This window comes from Zea mays, chromosome 3 (assembly GCF_902167145.1).
Source record: "Zea mays cultivar B73 chromosome 3, Zm-B73-REFERENCE-NAM-5.0, whole genome shotgun sequence".
Taxonomy (NCBI): domain Eukaryota; kingdom Viridiplantae; phylum Streptophyta; class Magnoliopsida; order Poales; family Poaceae; genus Zea; species Zea mays.
The window spans coordinates 85,378,674-85,399,118 of NC_050098.1; the positions used below are offsets into that span (position 1 = coordinate 85,378,674).

The 20,445-nt window shown below is 43.8% G+C and overlaps 1 protein-coding gene across 1 annotated transcript; it reads left to right on the top strand.

The window, feature by feature from the left end:
- Positions 1-17,834: 17,834 nt before the first annotated feature.
- Positions 17,835-18,780, top strand: LOC103650244 (WAS/WASL-interacting protein family member 1-like). Its single transcript, XM_020550816.2, has 2 exons — positions 17,835-18,592; positions 18,682-18,780. The coding sequence occupies exons 1-2, from the start codon at positions 18,014-18,016 to the stop codon at positions 18,778-18,780; spliced, it is 678 nt and encodes a 225-aa protein (XP_020406405.1). The 5' UTR covers positions 17,835-18,013.
- Positions 18,781-20,445: the final 1,665 nt, after the last annotated feature.

Here is a 20,445-nt window from a genome sequence, read left to right on the forward strand (position 1 = left end):
TGGCCCATTTACACAACTTTTGTTATTTTTGTCTAAGGCATAGACTTTTTATTTTTGAACCTCAAATTCCTAGAACAGGCTATATTGACCAATGGCAAGCCACTGTAATTTTTACAGAATTTTTGGAAAAAGTTAATCCACTATTGTAGTTCAAACCTACACTAAAATTCATAAATAGAAAATAAAGAAAAGGGAAAAGGAATAATGGAAATTAGTGCCATCCTAAAACCCTTTGTAAATTGTCCACTGAAATATATAAAGGGAATACCAATCCACTATGCTTATTGGATCTATATTTTGGTATGGTTTAGTGGAAAAGTTTTTCTGTAGAAATTTGTATTTAAAAACTGGTTTACAAAATAAATGAACTTGCTTCTCTCCATAGTTTTATTTATAAAAATTCAAAAATGATGAAACTTGTTTTGTTAGTTAGATGCTGTCATACTCCATCTAAGAAAAATATAAAACATGTAGGTTGTTCACTGTTTTCTTGGTGTGTTAATTAAAACATGTTAAATAGGAAAAAGATGATTGTTTTGCTTGTTATTTTTAGATCTGTAGCTCTATTGCTCCAAATGGATTCAAATTGTTACAGTAGACTCTTGTTGTGATGCTTGGTAACTGGTAAAAATTTCATGAATTGTTGTGCATGTATGATTAAGTTAGTGATTTAACTTGTTTAATGCACCTTAAGTAGTTTTAAATGATTTATAAAAAATATATGGATGTAAAAATGGGAAATGATGTTCCACTGTCCTTATATGATATTATAGTAGCCTAAGAAAACTTGATATGGTCATGCATCCACAGAAAATAATTAGTTTTAGATTTAACCTTGTCTCATATGCTTTATTGCATCAACAATTTGTTATTTTTGTAGTAAATAAAATATAAAACCTGGGCATGTGAAATTTATACATTAGTCATAATTTGTTATTAACTATGCCTCATAAAAATTCCAGCCCCAAATTAGATAGTTTCATATGGTGCTAAAATAACACCCCTTTTATAATTACACGAGTTAGTGAAAATTAGGAGAAAACAAAATCATGCATGTTTCATGGAATGCTTGAGTTACACCTTAACATCAATTAGAGTTTAAATGGTTATGTCATGATGGTCTAAAGTTAAAAATTAGTATTTCATCACAATTTTGTGTGATGTCGGACATGTGTGCCGAAGTACTTTATTTGGTGCATGTGTTTGTTAATTGTGTGGTAATAACTCTAGCGCACGAAATGACTCGGATAAAATTTATAAGTGACTTGTTGGTCCTAATTTGTTTGTTTCAACTCTAATAAATAGTAAAGTGTTAGAGTAATTTCAGTCTCTAGAACATGACAATTCTTAAAGTAAAAAGGAGCTAAAATTTATAGTTGCTGTTTTGAACTGCACGCACTGTTTTAGTTGTGCTGTTTGTTTGATGAACTAAATCATGTTTTCTGTAGAAAAAACATATAGAAGAGTTGTATAAAACTCTATTATCTTGCTGGTGTTAAAATTTGACAACCATAGGTCTGACAGTTTAGGAGTTATGCTGTTCACAAATTCAGTAACTGAATCTGTCCAAATTCTGTACAGATTTCAGAAACTGCATTGTTTGCTCAATTTAATATTGCAATCTGTTCATGGTCGTTATAAGAAAGTTGTAGATGCTTTTCTGATCTTGCTTGTGTTAAAATTTCATAACCACAGGCCTGATAGTTTAAGAGTTATGAATTTTACAAAATGGTTGTTGTGTTCTGTCCACTGTCAGAACAAATTTCGAAAACTGAATTGTTTGACTTGGTTAAAGATAGAATCGCTTCTTGGTAATTATAAAAGTTGTGTAGTGCTTTTGATGAGCTTTTCAAAAAGTCTTGAATCACTCTTTTTGATGATCTGAAGATTAAGTTGTAGATGTTTGAAGTGTGAAGTCTGAATCTGTCCAAATCTGGACAGCAAAGCCTTCTAGTGTCTTTTACTCTTGATACACTTTAAATCAACCTAAGATGTTTATAAATAATTTGTAGAATGTTTAATTAGCTTTCCAGAAAATCAAGGATCAATTGATTTGAATGCCTGAGTCTCTAGTTATAAATTTTTAAAGTCGCAAGTCTGAATCTGTCTAAAGCTGAACAGAGCTATCGTTTGTCACGATTTAACCTTGTTAAGTTTCTAAACAAATTGAGATAACAGTACCAAAGTTGTAGAGCATTCCTTAAACCTTCCAAAAAGTATTTGATCACTATTTTTGGATGAATGTCTTGTATGTTATAACTGAAACAATCAACTGTTGTGCTGCTGTCACAAACATATTGAATGTGATTGATTGCTCTACTATGTTGTAGTTGTCTTGAGTTGACCGCTTGCTTGTTTTGGGTTTTAATTGAACATGAGTAATAATGATAGTGACTAATATAATTGAGGTTATATATAAGTAAGTAGTACACATCTCACTAAGTTAGTGAACCAAATTGGTTAAGGTCTAATAAGTAGCTTAGCTTAATCAACAGTTAGCAAGTGCAGTTATATATTAGGGAAACAAAATGAATAATGTCATGTCTTTGGCTTTCTGCTAATACTACTAAATAACCAACATCATTAAAGTAGTATAATTTGTAATTGTGAATAAACTATCTCCTCATGTGTGTTCTCTGGGGTGTATGCTTGCAGTAGAAGGTTGTGAATGATTGTAAAACCCGATTAAGCAACTATTCCTTTTTTTAACTAAGTCTGTCTATGTGTAAGTCATCGTAAATTTATGCGTACTTTACTAGTTTAATAATAAGTAACTAATGAATGATAAAAGTGAACGTGGCGAATGCTTGTACTTATGATGTCGCGTTTGCAATAGATAATTATAGGAAGTGTTTGTTGTTTTCCAGTGATGATTGACTACGTATGCCCGATGACGTATAGATAACTAGCGCTTGCGTACGGTTGTCGCGGTGTCTTACAATTTAATGTTTAGTTCGCTACCATCCATGTTGGGATTATCTTGTGACATATTTCATCATATTCATACATATGCATCCTGCATCTCATTTAGGACCGAGAGATGATGATCGTGCAAGTGATGTGGTGTCAACCACAAGATGCAGTTGGTGGACGACCTGAAGAATGGTGGACTTACCCAGTGGATGCTCGCCAAGCGAGTACCTCCCCAGCAAACACTATCTAAGTGTTAAAAATTAAAGGCAAGCCCCGGTTTTATGCATAACCGTTTATATATGCTATTTTACTACACTTAATGTTTGTAGGCTTGTGCTGTGCACTTAAGTGTAGGAGTTGACTGAAACCCTAGTTGCATGAACTCAGGATTCCTTTTTGAAATGGATACTAGTATGCTAGGTCGAGTAGCTGCTTTACTAATTAGGGATCTCGGTAGAAGTCGAGTGATTTTTCTAGCACTCGCGCGAGGTCAGGACATTGATTGTACCCACTTTCATATCGTACTGATGTTGGTTTGTGGGCAACAATCCATGGGGATTTGTTGTCCACGGGATAAAAATTGGAATAAGGATTAAGGTGTGGTACCGTGAGTCAAGCGTTTGAACGTACTAAACATATGCCGAGAAATATGGTAAATCGGTAAGCCTAGTACCTGAGTGAACCTAGCAGTGGACATATCCCCTCACATGACCTGAGACGTGGTCTCCCATTCCGGTTATGGTGGGTACAAGTGCGGTCACTGCACGACGGCAGTCGGGGTCAGTGAGGCATTGTACGCCAAGGCGGTGAGCCCTGATCTGCTGACGGGGAATCGATGGGGACGGTTGATGTGTGTGGGGACGGAGTGCCTCGCCACGTCGTGTGTTTAGGTTTACCTTGCAAGGTTTAAAAACTCGATTCGAATCGTCTGCTTCTCGCAGCTAATGAGATTGCTTGATCCATGCTGCTACATTGAGTAATAAGTGGAAATGAGGTGACTGGCAAAAAGATGTTGATTGATAAAAATGTTTGATATCATGTATGAGTAGCTAGGTACACATCTAGTTTAAAAGGATCATACTAAAACTTGAAAAGCTAAAACTTGATTTTTAGACACAGCTAGTGCTTTTGGCAAACCAAACCCCTCAGCCAAATAGCTGCATGTCTAGAGGTAGAGGAGTAGACTCCTCACACCGGGTAAGTCTAGCTAAGTATTAGTATACTCAGCCTTGCTTGTGGCACAATTTTTGCAGGTACCTCCTTGCTTTGGTTGTTGGTGTGACTTGGCCTTCATCCCTGCCACCGGGATAGATGGTCAAGAGGGTTACTGCTTCCACAGGAGAGGACCAGGAGGAGTAGCGTGGCCAGGCTTCGCCATGTTACTCGGTTTTCTCCGTTAGTTATTTCCGCTGCATTAAAATTTATGGTTATTATTTCTAAAACTCCGATAATGTAATCACTAATGATACTTATTAAATTTGTGGTATTATGTTTTATTGTATTTCTCTGTGCCTCACCTTCGAGTGAGCTAGTGGTATTCGATCCTGGATAAGTGGCTTTATCGGACTAGATCCGAGGGACTGGCGGGTTATTCCTGTTTAAGTGTGTTGCTACCCTTAAGGGTGCGACTTGGGCACTTAAGCTGGAATAATTCGGGCGGTTCCGCCACAAAAAGCTTTACCCTAATCCTTGCACACTTACAACCTTGGAGAAGAGGGGAGAAGAACCCTAGACCTCTCTTAAACCCTATCTCCCAAATCCCTTGATGAGAGGGAAAAGAGAGTGAACAAGTGTGCAAAGCATGAGTAACATTTACCCAAACCTTAAGTAACCTTATAACCAGCACTTAGGGTAGGGAAATATTGCAAAAAGACCCCTGGAGAAACCCTAAATCAAATCTCCAAGTGGAGAGAGAGCTAGAGCTCTCTATTTCTCTCTAAGTCCAATTTTTTTAACCCTAATCTAAAGATCAACCGTGTTCACTTTAAAGATGGCACCAAAACCACTTAGGATCTATACCAAAAATGTGGCATACCACCTAAGGCACCCCCTGGAAAAAGTGGAAATCGAGACTTTGACGTTTGACAGGTTTTGGCATCAGTTTTGTCGCGGTGTGGGCAGTGAGACAAGCCAGATTTGGCGCCCGTCTATCTTCTGATCTAGGGCGTATCCTCCATTGGAACTCACAGATGTGAGATAGCCCTAGGTGCCAGGAAGAGGTCTGCGCCGGATTCATGGCAAGATTCGCACGTTTGCGATCTCTGCAGACGTTTGAACAATGGAAGAAACACACCTCCACGTGTTCGACGCTTCCTGCCCGCGCCAGAGCACGCTCGCGCGCGCCCCCGCATGCCCAGCGCCGCGCCCGAGCCAAGCCAGCGCCATGGCCCGCGCCCGCGCCTATAAAGCCCTCCCAGGCTTCGACTGCACTCTTCCGCGCACCCTCAAACCTCACCGGAGTTTAGCTCGCCGCCGTTTGCCCGTGCGCAGCGTGTCCGCGGCCGCCCAATCCCTCTGCCACCGTAGACCGGCCAATAGAGCCATTCCCAACCCCGTCCAGCCCTCGGAGAAGACTGTGCACACCTCCGTGAAGCTCCCCGAGCGAGGAATCGGAGTTTGCTTCGCCGGAGAGGCCAGTCCACGCTCGCCGGAACTCTCAACCCCGCCGGAGTACGTGGACCGGGTAATCCACTCAACCATCCTTCGATTCCTTGTGCACACGGTCACTACGTTACCCCGTGAAGCTCACCGTGCCCTTGGATTGAACCAGTTCGCCGTGGTTTGGCCGGTACACTCGTCGCCGACGAGAACACCCGCCTGCGCGCGTGGACCGGGCGATTCCGGCCATCCCCGACGTCAAGTCGTACCTCGACGTAACCGCCGGAGCCTCCCCGAGCCAACCCCACCCTTCGCCGGACCTCCCTCGCCGCAGGTAAGCCGCGCCACCCTTTTCTTTCCCGCGGTTACTGTTTGCATAGGGGGAAGGACTGCAGGTGAGAGGGAGAGAAGGTCAGGGGGTTTTGTGAAATGTTAGAGACACAGGGGAATAGTGACGCAAGGGTAGAGTTGCGAAGGTTGATTTAGTTTAAACCCAGGGACCTCGGTGTAAACTGCTTTTTCAGAAAACCTTATTAAACCTGATTTTAAATTTGAACAGAAACTTTGAAAATTCATAACTTCTGTTTAGTTCATCCAAATTTGGTCAAACCAATTTTGTCAGACTCTAAATAATGTAACCCACTTGAGAAAAATATAAAACCCCCTATGTACTATAGAAAACTTTAAAGCTCTGATTTAATTATAGTTTTGGCCAAAAGCTCAATAATAAGGCAAAAATTAGTTGCACTATTTGACTAGGGTTAGAAAATTTGGAGAAGTTTATATCTACCTACTAACCCAAATAAAAATGTTAAACCTCTCTTTCCACTCCATTAAGTTAGTTTTTACCCCTTATTCTATAATATGCTTAAGGATAAGAAAAATAGAAAATGTAATTTAAACAATGAACGAGAGAGCACCCCTATTTTTGTTAGGATACTTATTTAATGTAGTTCACTGGAAAAATATATCATACCCTGTTTTAGTATAAAATAAGTAGGATACCTTTTATTTTAATAAAACAAGGGAAACTTAGAAAAACCCTACAAAAATAACCCCAAGGTGAAAACACCCCCACCCTTGGGATAGCTAATGTTTTGTTATGAAGAACTTAGGAAAAATATGAAATCTGCTGTTTGACATTTTTCAAATAACAATGTAGTAGAAAGTGCCTTTTTGACATTAAACTTTAGAAAAACATAACTAAATAACCACCCCTTAGCTTTTTGTGGTTTTTGGCACAGAAGCCTATTATTACTGGTAGATGCCAATAAAAATAACGCTTAGGACAGACCCCACATCTAATTAAGAGTTGCAGTACAAAGTGGCCCATTTACCCAACTTTTATTCTTTTTGTCTTAAGCATAGCCTTTATATGTTGAGCCTCAAATTCTTAAAACAGGCTAGAATAGCAATTGACAACCCACTGTAATTTTTACAAAATTTTTGGAAAATATTAAACCATTGTCGTAGTTCAAACCTACACTAGAGACCATAAGTAGAAATTAAGAAAAGGAAAATGAATAATGGTAATTAATGTCATCCTAAAACCCTTGTAAATTGTCCACTGAAATCTATAAAGACAATACAAATCCACTAAGTTATCCTAAATGAAAACCTAAGCCTAAAAGGTAATAAGTATATATACCACTAGAAGCCTCGCATGACTAAGAAACCCTAAGTCACTTCTTGACGTAGTTCTTTTTTTAGCATAATGTTATTAAATCTTGCATAATCATGACATACATGTTCACTGCATTCGATAGACTGTAACCTTGCTGACGGAGAGTACATCCTCGTGCCGGAGCAAGGAGCTGCTCAGGAGGTAGCCCCGGATCCAGCACCCGAGCCTGCACCAGAGGACCTGCTTGCCACTGCTTTGGAAGGCAAGCCCCGGTTTATGCATAACCTGTTATTTATGCTATTTTACTTCACTTAATGATTGTAGGGTTGATTGTGCACTTAAGTGTAGGAGTTGTTTGAAACCCTAGTTGCATGATCTCAGGAATCCTGTTGAGATGAATACTAGTATGCTAGGTCGAGTAGCTGCTTTATTAAGTAGGATCTCGGTAGAAGACGAGTGATTTTTCTAGCACTCGCGCGAGGCCAGGAAATTGATTGTATCCACTTCTTATCATAATGATGCTAGTTTGTGGACAACAATCCATGGGGATTGGTTGTTCATGGGATAAAAGAAATTGGATTAAGGATTAAGGTGTGGTACCGTGAGTCAAGCGTTTGAACGTACTAAACATATACCGAGAAATATGGTAAATCGGTAAGCCTAGTACCTGATTGAACCTGGCAGCAGATTGCCCTCCTCACGCGACCTGAGACGAGGTCTCCCATTCCGGTTATGGTGGGTACAAGTGCGGTCACTGCACGACGGCAGTCGGTGTCAGTGAGGCATTGTACGCCAAGGCGGTGAGCCCCTCTCTGCTGACGGGGAATCGATGGGGACGGTTGATGTGTGTGGGGACGGAGTGCCCCTACATGTCGTGTGTTTAGGTTTACCTTGCAAGGTTTAAAAACTCGATTCGAATCGTCTGCTTCTCGCAGCTAATGAGACTGCTTGATCCATGTTGCTACATTGAGTAACAAGTGAAATGGTGCTGAGACGATACAAGATGTTGATTGCTAAAAATGTTTGCTACTATGTATGAATAGATAGTACATGTTTAGCCTTAAGAGAGTCACACTTAATTTTGACAAAGTTAACAACTTGATTTAGAAACTCAGCTAGTGCTTTTGGCAACCAAACCCCACAGCCAAACAACTGCATGTCTAGAGGTAGAGGAGTAGACTCCTCACACCGGGTAAGTCTAGCTGAGTATTAGTATACTCAGCCTTGCTTGTGGCATAATTTTTATAGGTTCTCTGGAGGAAATGGTTGCTGGAGTGACTTGGCCGTCCATCTTGCCACCGGGTTGGACTGTCGAGTGGGACCCTGCCTCGGCTGAGGAGGAGCATGAGGAGTGATGGGACAGGCTTCCCCATCTCTCTATTTAATTACCGTTAGTTTATTTCCACTGCACTCCGAACAATGATGGTTACTTTTGGCAAAACTCCGATGGTGATGTAATAATTTTAATACTCTTACCTGCATGGTTTTATGCTTTATTGTATTTGCTCTGTGACTCACCTTCGAGTGAGATTGTGGTACTTGATCCTGTCAGTGGCCGTGTCGGACTAGATCCGAGGGATTGACGGGTTATTCCCATTTAAGTGTGGTCTAGCCTCTAAGGCGGGGCTTAGGCACTTAAGTTGGAATAATTCGGGCAGTTCCGCCACAGCTTGTATCGGAGCTTGTACCACCACAGAGGAATCAATAAAATGTAAATACCATCATTTTTCCAAGTAAAACTTGATAGAAACAATGTTGGATAGATAGTAGGACGAGCAGGATAGACCTAGGACGTGAAGCCTTAGGGTAATAGAAGGGTAGCTAGGTGGCTAAGTAACTAGGCCCTACAGGCCACTTTTACAGGATGGGAGTTCTTCCCTATTCCTTTTATCTTGTTGTGAGGTCGTTCAGGACGAGCATGCATGCATTCTTAATTAAGCAAATGGATAACTAAGTAAGGACTTAAACATAAGATAACAACCAACTAGGTCCCCAGTGCCTTTCTTTTTATTTAACTAGAGAAAGGCTGAGTTTTATTTTTCTTGTCTTTTTATAATTCTTTTTCTTTTTACGCTTAACCAGACACAGATGACTTCCCACGGATCCTCCGATGACGGAAATGCACTGTCCCACACTGACGGGCTTGCACGAGAGGGCTTTCCCCGCATTTTGTGGGAGGTACTTCAGGGGGCCGGATACGCGACACCCCCTCAGTACGCGGTGCAGCAGTTCGAGAAGCACCGAGTGCCCCGCTGTAGGGTGAGGATGACCTTGGAGCCTCATCCCCTGCAGCCAGGCTGGCGCTCTTTGGACTCCGAGTCTTTTGGATACCGAGCGGAGGACACGATCGAGGCGATCGCTCTGCATGGACTGACTACTTTCTGCGGATTCCATCCTTTGGAGCTGGCTACCCACCCCATTGGCTTGTTCCCCGCTGAGAGGGAGGACGACCCAATGTGGAAGGATCGGGTGGAGCATGCTAAGGATATCTGGGCCATCTACCCAGTACAGACCGCGCACTTGACCGTACGGTGCATGAATGCTCTGTACCGTCTGCAGGTGATGCGCGGTGAGGCGATGTCCCATCTGATGGCGCTGCTGGAGGCAACAAAGATTACGTTGGACAACAGAGAGGAACTCGTGGTTGACTTGTCCCAAGAGATGGTGGAGAAGGACTTGCAGGTGGAGCAGCTATCCACGGATATCCAAGAGTTGGAGGAGCTAGTGGGCACCAGGGAGAACACCATCGAGGTTCTAGAGGATCAACTCATTAACACTCAGCAGCAGCTTGCTGAGGCTAACGAGCACCTGGATATGCATCACCAGGAGATCCAGGACCTGGAGGCCAACGAGGACGTCGACATCGAGGGAGGAGATGAGCCTGCCTCCAGTGTGGACACTGCTGGCTCGGGAAGACCACCTTCCCCCGAGTCGAGTGTTGCTTCGTTCGCTCACTAGGTGTTCAGGATAGGATTAGAAGTTGGATAGTCGGACTCCTCGCAGCTAGCTTAGCTTTTGCACCCTTGGGGTACTAGGCTAGATAGAGTTGAGTCTTTTTGGAACAATTGATGTAATCGTGCTAAACTCTCTTGGAAGCTTGTTTGATGGATGCTGTCATCAGTTTAAATTTGGAAGGAAGAATTTATGCCTTTTAAAATCCTTTTGTTGAAGTCGGAGTCTATCATGTTGTTTTTAACTTTTTCTCCGCGATAAAATCTTGAACTTGGAAATGTGGTGTTAAGTATGTATGTGGTTTTTCAGATGGCCGGGAGGCAGCGTCGTGGCCAGAACGAGCGCGTTCCTCCACCGCCGCCACCGCCTCCCACTCTGCAGGAGCTCATGGCTCAGCAGAATGAGATTTTGAGGCAGCTAGCTCAGCGTCAGCCACCACCTCAGCACTATGGTGGTGGGGACCATCAGCGTCACCCTGCGGCGGCTACCTATCAGGAGTTCCTCAGCACCCAGCTTCCATTGTTCACAAGGGCAGAGGATCCACTTGATGCAGACGTGTGGTTGCGAGTGGTGGAATCCAAATTCCCACTACTCCATGGAGCTTGCTCAGAAGTCACCAAAGTTAGGTTCGCCACCCAGCAGCTTCGTGGACCCACAAGAACTTGGTGGGATCATTTTCTTGCTATGTAGCCATAGGACCGAGAGGTAGAGTGGAGGGAGTTCAAGGCAGCTTTCAGGGGACACCATATACCAGCCGGGATTATGGACCGGAAGCTCAATGAGTTTTTGGCACTCACTCAGGGCAACAGGACAGTGTTGCAGTATGCCCAGGCTTTTAATGACCTATGGCAGTATGCTGGGTATCACGCAGATACGGATAAGAAGAAGAGAGACAGGTTCAAGAGGGGGCTCAGCACCAAGCTCCGCGACCGTCTCAACACCGTCAGGGCCAACAGTTACAATGAGTTGGTCAACATGGCTATCTCCGAGGAGGACTGCATTACAGCTCGACAGGCGGCGAAGAAGAGGAAGACCCCTGTGGCAGGACCCTCAGCTCAGCCACAGCGCTTCAGGATTGTATCCGACACTCAGAACAGGGGACCCCAGCATCAGCAAGGGCGATGGGTGATCCGACCTCAGCAGCAGCAGCAGCAGGCACCCAACCGCGCCCAGTTTCCAGCTCAGAGGAACAGTCAGCAGCAGCAGCAGTACCGCCAGGCAAATGACAACAAGTGTTTCACATGTGGCAACACCGGGCACTATGCCAAGAATTGCCCCAGGAACCAGCAGAGGCAGGGGCAGAATGTTAATCAGAACCAAGGGAAGAGGCAAAAGGTGCAAGTGAGGCAAGGCAGGCTGAACTTCACCACCATGGCTGATATTCCAGAGGGAGCACCCGTCATGACTGGTATCTTTACAGTTTTGAACTATCCTGCTATTATTCTATTTGATTCTGGTGCATCGCATAGTTTTATCAGTGCCAAATTTAGTGCCAAGTGCCAGTTGCCCTTTCACCACACCAATGGGGGCATTACAATTTCAACACCAGGAGGCAGAGTTGCCACTTATCAAATCAACAGGCAAGTGCCTATAAAATTTGGTAGTCTGGTGATTAGAACCACCCTTCTCATCTTAGGATTGGATAGCGTGGATATTATTTTGGGAGCTGACTGGTTGACCAGGCATCAGGCAGTATTGGATATTGCAGCCCGGGCCATTGAAATTCATTCCCCTGCTTATGGCGAGACTGTTTTGTATTTGCCCGACCAGGGATGTACTCGTTCCTGTGCCTTCATTATGATAGAGTCCCCAGTGGAAAAGATCCCAGTGGTCCGTGACTACCCGGATGTTTTTCCGGAAGAATTGCCAGGGATGCCACCCGACCGAGATATTGAGTTCGCCATTGAATTGCAACCCGGGACTGCTCCTATCTCTAAGAGACCCTATAGGATGCCTCCCGCGGAATTGGCAGAATTGAAGAAGCAATTGCAAGAGTTGTTGGACAAGGGGTTTATTCGTCCAAGCACTTCACCATGGGGATGTCCAGCATTATTTGTGAAGAAAAAGGATGAGAGTTTAAGGATGTGTGTTGACTACCACCCTCTTAATGCAGTGACTATCAAGAACAAATACCCACTGCCCCGTATTGATGTTCTATTTGATCAGTTGGTAGGAGCCAAAGTGTTCTCCAAGATAGATCTTCGCTCAGGGTACCATCAGATCAAGATCCGTGCCAGCGATATTCCCAAGACGGCTTTCTCTACCAGATATGGGTTGTATGAATTTTTGGTGATGTCTTTTGGGCTGACCAATGCCCCGTCTTATTTTATGTACCTGATGAACTCAGTGTTTATGCCAGAATTGGATAAGTTCGTGGTCGTTTTCATTGATGATATTCTGGTCTATTCCAAGAATGAAGACGAACATACTGAGCACCTGCACATCGTGCTTCAGCGGCTGCGCGATCATTATCTTTATGCTAAGTTGTCTAAATGTGAGTTCTGGCTGAAGGAAATCAAATTCTTGGGTCATACAATTTCTCAGGATGGGATATCAGTTGATCCTGAGAAGGTACAAGAAGTGATGGATTGGAAACCCCTGACTACAGTGAGGCAGATTCGGAGTTTTCTGGGATTGGCAGGGTATTATCGACGATTTATCCCGGATTTTTCCAGAATTGCCAAAACAATGACTGAACTATTGAAAAAGGGAGTCAAGTATAATTGGAGCCAAAAGTGTGAAGATGCCTTTCACACTTTGAGACAGCATTTGACAACCGCCCCAGTGTTGGCTCAACCGGACAACACCAAGCCATTTGAAGTTTATTGTGATGCTTCTGGTACAGGATTGGGATGTGTCCTGATGCAAGAGAACAGAGTCATTGCTTATGCTTCCCGAGCACTCAAGCCCCATGAGCAGAACTACCCTACACATGACCTGGAATTGGCAGCTGTAGTTCATTCTCTTAAGATATGGAGACACTACTTGATGGGAGCTCACTGTAACATCTACACTGATCACAAGAGTCTCAAGTACATCTTCACTCAGGCAGATCTGAACATGAGGCAAAGGAGATGGTTGGAGTTAATCAAGGACTACGATTTGGAGGTGCATTACCATCCGGGCAAAGCAAATGTTGTGGCAGATGCCTTGAGCAGAAAAGCCCAGTGCAATTGTATGAGCATGGATGCCAGAGTCACCACCCTGTGCAATGAGTTGTGCAAGCTGAACCTGGAAGTTGTTTCTTTGGGTGACTTAAGTTATATCTCGGTGGAACCCACATTGCAAGAGCAAATAGTAAGGGCACAGATTGAGGATAAAGGTGTCCAAATGATTAAGGAAATGGTCAAGCAAAAGGCAGAGAAATACAAGTGTTTCCGACCGGACAGCAAGGGAATTCTATGGTTTGGAGACCGATTAGTTGTTCCCAAGGACCCTGAACTCAGAAAGAAGATCCTAGACGAAGCTCATCTTTCCAAATTCTCCATGCACCCTGGTAGCAACAAGATGTACCATGATCTCAGGTCTTTATATTGGTGGACTAGAATGAAAAGGGAAATTGCCAAGTACATATCCGAGTGTGACACTTGCCAGAGAATAAAAGCTAGTCACTTGAAGGCAGCAGGCCCTTTGCAACCCCTTCCCATACCATCTTGGAAATGGGAGGACATTTGCATGGACTTTATAGTGGGATTACCCAATACATCCAGGCACCATGATTCTATTTGGGTTATTGTGGATAGATTGACAAAGACTGCGCATTTCTTGCCTTCCAAAGCAGTGGCAGGCAGGTCCTTTGGTGCAGGCTCGGGTGCTGGATCTGGGGCTACCTCCTGAGCAGCTCCTTGCTCCGGCACGAGGATGTACTCTCCGTCAGCAAGATTACAGTCTATCGAAATGCAATGAACATGTATGTCATGATTAAGATGGATTTAATAATATTATGCCAAAGAGAACTAAGTTAAGAAGTAACTTAGGGTTTCTTAGTCATGCGGGGCTTCCAGTGGGTTAGGCTTATTACTCTTTAGGCTTGGGTTTTCAGTGAATATAACATAGTGGATTGGTATTGTCTGGATACATTTTTGTGGACAAATTTACAAAGGTTTTAGGATGACATTAATTTACATTATTCATCTTCCTTTCTTTAATTTCCAATTAGGGTTTCTAGTGTAGGTTGAACTACGACAGTGTTTTAATAGTTTCCAAAAATTCTGTAAAAATCACAGTGGGTTATCATTTGCTATTCTAGCCTGTTTTAAGAATTTGAGGCTTAAAGTACAAAGGCTAGGCCTGAAACAAAAATAACATTAGTTATGCAAAAATAGGCCACTTTACACTACATCTCTTATTTAGGGGTGGTTTCTGTCCTAAAGGTTATTTTTGCTGGCATCCAATAGTAATAATAGGCTTCTGTGCTAAAAATCTCAGAAAACTAAGGGGTGGTTATTTAGTTATGATTTTCTTAAGTTTAATGTCAAAAAGGCACTTTCTACTACATTATTATTTGAAAAATGTCAAACAGCAGATCTCCTATTTTTCCTAAGTTCTTCATAACAAAACATTAGTTATCCCAAGGGTGGGGGTGTTTTTACCTTGGGGTTATTTTTGTAGAGTTTTCCTAAGTTTCACTTGTTTTATTAAAACAAAAGGGATCCTACTTATTTTATACTAAAACAGGGTATGATATATTTTTCCAGTGAACTATATTGAATAAGTATCCTAACAAAAATAGAGGTACTCTCTGGTTCTTTGTTTAAATTGCATTTTCTATTTTTCTTACCCTTAAGCATATTATGAAATAAGGGGTAAAAGCTAACTTAATTGAGGGGAGAGAGAGGTTTAACATTTTTATTTGGTTTAGTAGGTAGATACAAACTTCTCAAAATTTTTCTAACCCTGGTCAAACAATATTCCTATTTTTCCTTCTAATATTGAGTTTTGAATAGTTTTCTTATTTAATTTAAAACTTCAGAAAGAAATACAGAAACCATGGGTTTTATTATTTTTATCTGATAGTCAATAATTTCCAAAATCTAGCAAAATTGGTTTGAACATTTTTGGATGATTATTCTTCAAGTTATGCATTTATTTAGTTATCTGTCATAACAAAAGAAAAATAAATTCGAAAATGGAAAAGAAAACAGGTTTACGCTGAGGCCCCTGGGGTTTACCTCTTTCTTTTCTCACAAAACAGTCCTCGGTCCACTATTGGCATGGGTCACTGACATTGCACAAAACCCCCTGGACCTAACCGAAATCTAACCCGCGCTCCCTGACTGACTTAAACAGTACCCGCGGCATAGATTACGGCGGTGGGGCTTACCGGCAGCAGTAGAGCTCCGGCGGGGTGGTCAGTGACGTCCGGGAGGTCGCGACGGTCACGTCGGTGTGCGGGTCGGCGTCGGAGGTGGTCGGAGCTACCCTGGCCACGAGCACAGGCGACGGGGGTCGTCGGCGGCTCCTGCTCCGGCCAAACCACGGCGGTATAGTTCAATTAAGGTGCACGAGGAGCTCCACTGGGTGATGTAGAGGCCATGCACGCAACGAATTGGAAATCGGTGCAGAGGCTTACCCGGTCCACGTGCGCCGGCGGGTTCTTGAACTCCGGTGAGCACGATTGAGCTATTCCGGTGACGCGGGTCCCCGGGTCAAGCTTGAGCAAGTCTCACGGCCTCACCAGGAAGCTATCTGAGGGCTTGGATCAAACGGAGGAGGACAGAAAAGGGGCTGGCCACGGTGGTTGCTCTCGGGCGGCACTGGCGGGTCGCGGGGAGGTCGCTGGAGCTAATGGCTGGCTCGGGTAAGTCAGGCGAGGTACGGAGGAGGCAACGGGGAAGGCAGCCAAGCACTGGGGCGGGCTTTATAGCCGTGGCGCGGGCGTGGTCACGGGCGGCCGCGGGCGCGCGGGGGTTCGTGCACGGGCGTGCTCTGAGCGCGCCCCCGGATGTCAGCTCGCGCCGAACACGTGGAAGCTTGCTTCTGCCATGGTTCAACGGCGGATTAGAGCACCATAGCGTGCGTATCTTGGCAAAGTCACTGTGTACGGTCGCTTCTCTGCTCCAAATCCTACCTTTTTGCTGTGAGTTCCAAGTCGAGATATGGTCGGGGTAGGGAGATAGAGAGGGAAGAAGTTTGTTGTGTCAGCTAGGTCCGAACCGAGACAAAAGTGGTGTCAAGTCGTGTCTAGCGCCCTAGGGTAGGTGTCATCTCTTTCCAGGGTGTTCTAGGGTTAATTTGGCGCCACTTTGTCAATTGGGTCGAAGGGTTTTGAAAATTGGATTAAGGTGAACATGTGGAATCCTTGTGCAAGGGTTAGTTTTTGCACTTAGGCAAAAACTGAATTCTCCCTTGTGCTGAACCTTAGGTGAACTTTTTAGGACTTTTCTGAAAACTTTTTGGGGGTACTTCCTTACTATTAATTGTAGGTTATTAAGTATATTACAACTTTTATATTTGGCCCAAACCATGATCATAGGGTTTACATGATCTTTTGATCATAGCTTCAATTAGGGTTCCTATTGCCCATGGGGGGTTTTGCTTTACGGTTTTGGGAAATCCCCACTTAGATGTGCATGACAAGCTAGGGCATGATATCCAAGATAGTTTGCACTTGATTAGGACCTTGAATTCAAAGTTTGAGGTACTTTGCCCATACAAATCTTCATGTGATAATGGGTTAAAAGGGGGTAAACCTGGGGTGGACACCCTGAGTAACACCTGGGGTGTTACAGCCCTCCCCCCTTAAAGGAATCTCGCCCCGAGATTTCATGTAGAGTCCTTTGGAGGGATGTTTGAAGGTGTGTGGGTGTGCTACCCTTTTCGTTATACTCAAGTTTCTCTTATTAACTGCTCTTCGAATGTCATCCTCTTTGCAACTTCAGAAGGAAGCCCTTCTTAAGTTAAATCCACAACTTAGACTATCCTTGTTATCTAAGTTTTTCTTATAATTGAATTCAAAGGGCAGGTGGGGTGTGACACCCCAGGTGTCTATTTCGCGTTATGTCGGGAGATTAATCCTAATCTCGGATGCTCAGTGAAAATTTCTATTTCTCGCTCGCGTATGCCTCTGATTATCCCGACTATTCGTACACAGTTCACCGAATTCGGAGTTAATCGATCACGAGAAACAGCCAATTTCGGAGCGTATGAAAACTTTTAATTCTCGGAACTCATGCAGACTCGAAGATCATTCTCGAATTTTAAATCTCATCTGAAGCTCTTTAAATCAAACTCTCGACGACTGTTATCTGATCTGAGCCCGAATCTAATTCCTGAACTTCGATCGATGTCCGACTATTTTAATCCGAGTCCGTCCTCTCAAACGGAATGCTCAACATGTCGTCCTCTAATTAATTCTTACTCGACTCGGCCAAATATCTCATGTCCGAACCGAACTCAAAACCCCGTATCGACAACGATTTTAAAATATCACAAATCACCTTCTCCGACTAAAAATCCGAAAGCCGGTCATATCCCAGGACGAATTATTTTCGAATCATGCGCGAGAAATTATTTTCGAGCGAAATCAAATCCAACTCTCGGCCAAATTAATCGCTCAATCGTCCGTTCGCCGAAATTCTAATTCCCTCTGTTCTCCATAGAAACGGATTTCGCAGAAGCATTTTTATTCCGGAAATAATTTAACCCAACCCAATTTCGTTTTGGGCCAAGCCCATTCCAGCCCATTAGGCCCACTAAGGAACCCTAGCCCATGTCTATAAATAGAACCCCTCTCCCCTTGCAAACTGGATTTTATCCATCTACCCCCCTAGCCGCCATTTTCTTTTCTCCCAGCCATCTCCACTTCTTCTCCCCACGCCATCCTCCTTCCTGCTCCTCACGCACACCAGTGGAGGGCCTCCCATGGCGTCTCCTCCCCTTTCCTCAAGCCAGCCACCCTAGCTTCCATTCCTCTCGCCACCAGCCATGGGGGTCGACATCCCCTCCTCCCCCTCTGCACCATGGCTGGTTCCTTGCTCCCCTCGGAACCCAGCAGGGAGAGCAGGCGCCATTCTCCCAGCACGCATGGAGCTCCCTAGGCTCCCTCGCAGGGAGCTCGACGCCCCTGTGCAGCCCACACCTTCTTCCTCCCGTGGCCGGGCCTCTACCCTTGTGCTCGGCTCCTCCCCTCCCATGGCACCTCCACCTACCAGCTTCGCCCAGCCGCTATGTCGCCCAAGCTCTCTGCTCCCTCCCTCTCCAATGCAGCAGCACATGAGCTCGCCCCCTCCCTCCTCTTCCCTGTCACGGCCAGGAAACACCGGATCTCGCGCCCTCTCTCTGGTTTGGGTGGAGCAGCGCCTCCCCTGCTATCTCCTCCCCGACGCCCCTTCGAGATGGCACCCAACAGCCCCAGCACCTTCCCTACTTCGTCTCGCTGCCACTGCTGTGCGCGTGCCATGTGTTCGGCAAAATGTCGAGGGAGGCGTGTTGTTGCAGCACCGTCGCCGCTCACCGGTTGGTCGCTGTTTTGCGCAGCCCCCAACCGCGCCGTCGAAACCCGTGGTGAGAAACCCCCGCTGTTCTCGATGTTTATTTTCCAATGTGTGTGATGTTCGATGAACTGCCGCCAACAAATTTGTGTGTTTTCGCAGCTAGTGGTCGACGTCGTGCCTTGCCCGTTCGACGAAATACCGAGCCATGTGGACAACCATGCGTCTAGTCACGACCCGTTCAGGTTGATTGATTTGTAGTTTATAATACATATGCTTTGGTTGGTGCCGGTCAATGCATGTATATATGTGGATGTGTGTAATATGTTTCGGCAATACACGTTAGTAGGATCGCATTTGCGGTTAAAGAACAAGCGGTTGATGAGGTGTGCGATTTGTAGTTTGTCTAATTACGTTTTGGGTCGATGTGGTGTATAGTGGTGTTTGATTAGATGTGGGCATAAAATGTTTGGATTATATGCCGTGGCAAGGTCGCATTCACGTTTTGGTAAAACACGTGTGTCGTGCTTGTTTTATGTGATGAGTAAGTTTGGAAATATATGTGTGATGTGAGGATTGAATTAGTATACGTACGTGTGTGTGTGCCGTAGTGTATTATAGTAGTGGTGGCGGGAGATATTTAATTGAGGTGCGCGGGTATATGCCGTAATATGGTTATACTCGCAACAAAGAAATATGTATGTATTGTGTGACCCGATGTTTAGGTTACTATTGTATAATCGTGTGAAGGACTCTCCCGATGGTCACGTGACTAAAGGGTGGTGTAGTGGTAAAGCGGGAAGTAAGTTTAGTTTTTCAATGGTTAGTGGATAGTATCTGTCAGTGTTGTCATGAATTTTTGTTGTATGACGGATCAATGCGTAGCTTTATAAATTATTGCATTCCATTCCCTTTTGATAAATAAATGTCTTGTTGATCGATTAGAAGTCTTATATGAGCGTTATCGTAGCCCAATAATTATTGGAGGTGAGTAGCGTTCATGAGTCAGTCCTTGCTAAAATTGAAGAACAATCCGCTAAGACATACACATAAGTGCTTTAGGTCCCTCAGTAGCCAATGTAGCCTTATGGTGTTTTACGCCATGTGTAAATGCCTTTATGTCAGACCCCAACAATATGCTATTTTAGGTGACTGATATGTTAACTAAATTAAGTTGAGAAATGGTTAAGAAAAGCTAACTAATCTGCTACAACCCATGTTTTTGAGTTGCAATGTCTAAAGTGGTTTGCTAAGTCTTATACTGCGTTAGCCAACTCATATTAAGTAGGAGTCTATTTCGTTAAGTGTTTGTTATATATGTGTTGTCTCGGATTGCGATAATATGCAAGCCGACGCGTAAGATGTGTAGCGGCCTAGATTGTTACTCTGGCTAGCCGACTTCTTAGACGGCTTTGGTTAAGTTTGTAGTCGCGATGAATTGCTTGTTGTGGTCTAAATGTGTATGGTTATGGTTGCGAATGAAAAATAGTAGTGCTCATGTGGTGTCTAAGTTAAAATGCGAACTAGTGGGTAAAAAGCGATTCGATATAAGTATATGCCGGATTTGATGATTGTGGTGAATGCGTTTGTTAACTGAATGTGGTAATTTTAGTGCACTAAATGATTTGGATAAAATTTGTAAGTCTACTTGTAGTCCTCGTTTAATTAATTCAACTCTATCAATTGTCAAAGCGTTAGAACAATTCGAGCATCTAGAACGCCGCAATTCTTGAATTATATAGAAACTGAAATTCATTGATTGCTGTTTTGGACTGCACGCACTGTTTTAGTTGTGCTGTATGTTTGATGAACTAAATTGTGTTTTCTGTAGATATGTGCTATAGAAAAGTGGTAGATAACTTTATTATCTTACTTGTGTTAAAATTTGACAGCCATAAGACTGACAGTTTAGGAGTTGTGCTTTTT

Excerpts from the sequence above, each read along its gene's own strand:
- LOC103650244 (XM_020550816.2), top strand. The coding sequence starts at position 18,014 with ATGGGGGTCGACATCCCCTCCTCCCCCTCTGCACCATGGCTGGTTCCT. Across the intron at positions 18,593-18,681 it reads CCGCGCCGTCGAAACCCGTG|CTAGTGGTCGACGTCGTGCC; the intron begins GTGAGAAACCCC and ends GTGTTTTCGCAG.